Genomic DNA, 4228 nt, shown 5'->3' on the forward strand with positions numbered 1-4228 from the left:
ACGGCGCTAAAGTCGACATAAAAGCCTAGTGTAGACCAGGCCTTAGACTGTAAAATCCTTGGGGCATAAACTGCCCTTTTGTTCTGTGTTTGCACAGCACCTAGTACAATTGGGTCCTGGTCCAGTACTGATGCTTTTATGTGTTATGGTAATAAAATAAATAATAAATAAATAATTATTATTATTAATAAAGCCCTGTTCTCAGAGCTAACAATGTTCTTCTGGGTTTCTTTTTCTCTCTGTGAAGACATGCCTGACGTAGAGGGGGAAAACCAAACGACCATCACAGAGTTCATCCTCCTGGGATTTGGTGACCTTCATGAGCTGAAGATCCCTATATTCGTGGTGTTCCTGGCTGTCTACATAGTAACACTCACAGGGAATATCCTGATCATTGTGACGGTATCATATAACCACAACCTGCACAACCCCATGTACTTTTTCCTGGGCAACCTGTCTGTCCTGGAAGTCTGCTACACTACCAGTATCGCCCCCAAGATGCTGAAAACTATTCTGGTTGTACAAGAAGAAGTTTCCTTCTCTGCTTGCCTCCTGCAGTTCTATATCTTTGGCTCTCTGGCGGTTGCCGAGTGCTTCCTGCTTGCTGCCATGTCCTATGACCGCTACTTGGCCATATGCAAACCACTGCATTACGCCTCCACCATGAGCTTCCAGCTTTGCTTTCAGTTGGCAGTGGGGTCATGGGTTATTGGGTTCCTCTCACTGGTGATCACCATGCCCATGGTTTCTAGGTTACCTTTCTGTGCTTCCAAGGAGATCGACCATTTCTTCTGTGACCTGACACCCATCATTAAACTCTCCTGTGGGGATACCTACATGGTTAGGATACCGGCTTTCATCATAGCCTCCCTTGTGTCCTTCTCGCCCTTCCTTCTAACCCTACTGTCCTACTACAAAATCATCTCCACCATCCTGAAGATCCCTTCTGCCACAGGGAAGCAGAAAGCCTTTTCCACCTGCTCGTCCCACCTCATCGTGGTGTCTGTGTTCTATGGCACGCTTATGGTGGTCTACGCGGCTCCCATAGTCAACCAGTGGCCAAACTTAAACAAGGTCTTCTCCATGCTGTACACAGTGGTGACCCCACTGATCAACCCCATCGTATACAGCCTGAGGAACACAGAGGTTAAAGAGACATTGAGAAAGCTTTTCAGTAAAAATTCATTCTAAGTGCATGACTGGGGGCTCTGTCCTATCTTGATTGCTAAATCCTTTCTCGCATTATACACACACGTAGTCTCACTGAAGTCAATAGCCCAAAGTCCAAACTTTGTCAAAGCTGCTAAAGGGATTTGGATGCCCTATACATATACGACTTAATACCAAATGAAGGATGTGCCAGTAGCTAGAACACTAGCTTGGAAATTGGGAAAACTACTTTCAGTTCCCTGCTCTGGTACATGTTTCCTGTGTGAGCTTGGCTAAATTCTCAGATTGCAAGGCCAGAAGGGACCATTATGATAATCTAGTCCAATCTCCTGTATAACACAGGCCATAGAATAATACCCAATATAATTCCTAGTGCAGATCTTTTAGAAAAAAAATCCAGGCTTGATTTAAACATTGTCAGTGATGGAGAATCCATGTAAATTGTTCAGAGGGGGGCAGAGAGCTATGCTGTGTTTACACATGGATTAGCACCCAGGAGGCAAATTATGTATTTAGCAGCAGAGGGGAGATGCAGATTTGTTATGTCCTGCCCCTTGTGGGCAGTGCCGGTAGTGACTGGACATGGGGATCACTTCATCCAAATATTGCCAGCGGTGCCTCAACCATGTGCCCACATGCAGCCCCACTGACCTCAGCTAAGTTCCATATGAATGCAGGTGTACACCTAAATTAAGCAATTTGTAGAAGAAGGGCCTTAGTTTTCTATTTGCCACAACCAGTAGCCTTACTTTCCTGCACCCCAATATTTGATATTACATTCAGCAGCCAGAGATTAACACATATGCAAAAATGACCAGCAATGATATTAACATTGTGATCATTATTTTTCAGATTTAACACCCCAAGGAGATGAGATAAGCCCACAGAGTTTGATGTTTCTCCAAAAATGACATTGCTGGTATGTAATTTGAGATAATGAGGTCTCAGAGTTGACACCACATTAAGATGAACGAGGGAAGAGCACACCACTCTTACAAGTATTGGTCTTGATTGTGCCCAGCCTTACCCCTTGTGCATTGTCCCTTTGCAATGTCAATGCAATGTAAAACTCTAGCAAATCAGAATTAGGGATTGCCATTTTCTGTTTCCATCTAGCACAATGGGGATTCATTATGGTTGGCTTCTAGGAACTATGACAGTATCAATGTTTAATTCATGGATTTTAAGGCCAGAAGGGACCATTACAATCATCTCAACTGTACCTCCTGTGTAATACAAACCAGAGAGAGCCACCCGGTCATTCCTACATCAATTCTATATACTGTGGGGGCAGTTATATTGTGACACTGTGGTTGAGCTAGAGTTTATCTTTTAGAAAGAGATGTCCAATCATGATTTAAAGGTTTCTAACCATCAGAGGAGTGAAGTTCTGAAACAGCCTTCCATGGGGAGCAGTAGGGAGAAAAAAACCCTAAATGGTTTCAAGACTGAGCTTGATATGTTTATGGAGGGGATGGTATGCTGATGGCATACCATCAATGGCATGTAGCCAATCTGTGACTGGTAGCAGCAAAAATCCCCAATGGCCAGAGACGGGACACTAGGGGAGAGCTCTGAGTTACTAAAGAGAATTCATTCCCAGGTGGGTCTTGCCCACATGCTCAGGGTCTAACTGATTGTCAGATTTGGGGTCGGGAAGAAATTTTCACCCAGGTCAGATTGGGGGTTTTTCACCTTCCTCTGCAGCATGGGACATGGGTCACTTGCAGGTTTAAACTAGTGTAAATGGTGGATTCTATTGAACTTGAAGTCTTTTCACCATGATTTCAGGACTTCAGTAACTCAGGCAGAAGTTAGGGGTCTATTACAGGAGTGGGTGGGTGAGGTTCTGTGGCCTGCAATATGCAGGAGGTCAGACTAGATGCTCACAATGGTCCTTTCTTACCTTAAAGTCTGAGTTTATGAGAAGGCCTCTGGTACCCTCTGCTGCGCCCTACAGCTGTCACAGGCAGAAGCTTAGGGGGCTGCATGCTTCTTTGCTTAGAGTGATGGAGCGGTGCACCCAGCCAGGCCCCCACTCCAGCCAACCCTCCCCACCCAGGCCCCTCACCACCACCCTGACCACTCCCTGCAGCAAAGCCTCCTGCTCCCAATCCGGCCAGCCCCAACCCAGCTAGATTATTCATTCCTGAGGCCCCAAATGGGGTCATGGGCCCATGGCAGAGTAATATGTCGCAGCCATAGACTCTTATTGTATATGTGTGGGGGTTTTGTTTGGTTTTGTGTTTTCAGAAAACCAGTGCCATTTGCACTAAAAATGTTGGATAAAACACTCAGCTCAGCCTACATGAGCAATGAAGATTTACTCTGGTTGTTAGAGAGCTCAAATTTGGGATTTTAAAGGATTGTAAGGGAGGTGCCTAAATCCTATTAATTCTCCCATTGACTTTAAAACCATAAACCAGAACAAGTCTACTATTTCTCTTTATTTAAATGTAAAGCCTCATGGGTCCAGAACCCAGGTCTGCAGAGCTACCAGGTAGTTAACAGCTCCAGCTGCCTCCAAGCAGTAGCTGTAACCAGCTTGCACTCCACTTCCCATGACCCACTGTCTACACAGACCATGGGACATTCCATCTCCAGGGTTTGACAGGCAGCAGCCCCATGGCTCCTTGCCCTATGTAAACCCAAGAGGCACTCCAGAAAGTGTCCAAGCAACAGTGTGGATCTTCTGTAGCTGTTACGACTGTTCTTGTTCTATACTCTTGAACATCTGTCCTGAGCTTGGACTTTGTCTCCTGACTCAGACCCTGAAACCTGACTTGGACTCTGACACTCGGTACCGACCCTGGCCTGGAACTGACCATGAACTCCTCGTCTACTCCTAGCCTCAGGTTTGCCCCTGCTTAGACCGTTGGCCCTGACTGCCCTTGTTGAGATCCTGACATTGATAGTCTTCCAAATATCACTGGGGACTGGGCAGGTTGTGTAGAGTGATCTGAGTGTATTCCATGAGGAGTAGTCAGAGTTTATATGTGATGAAGTGGGAGTTTTCTATAATATTTTAATAAATGACACATATGGCAGTGACTTACTT

At 45.5% G+C, this 4228-nt stretch overlaps 1 protein-coding gene across 1 annotated transcript; it reads left to right on the top strand.

The window, feature by feature from the left end:
• The first annotated feature begins 249 nt into the window (after window positions 1-249).
• LOC112120275 (olfactory receptor 6F1-like) lies at window positions 250-1191 on the top strand. Its single transcript, XM_024219313.2, has one exon. The coding sequence runs from the start codon at window positions 250-252 to the stop codon at window positions 1189-1191; it is 942 nt and encodes a 313-aa protein (XP_024075081.1).
• The last annotated feature ends 3037 nt before the right edge of the window (window positions 1192-4228 follow it).

Source organism: Terrapene carolina, unplaced genomic scaffold (assembly GCF_002925995.2).
Source record: "Terrapene carolina triunguis isolate 2854851 unplaced genomic scaffold, T_m_triunguis-2.0 Scaffold1048, whole genome shotgun sequence".
NCBI lineage: Eukaryota > Metazoa > Chordata > Testudines > Emydidae > Terrapene > Terrapene triunguis.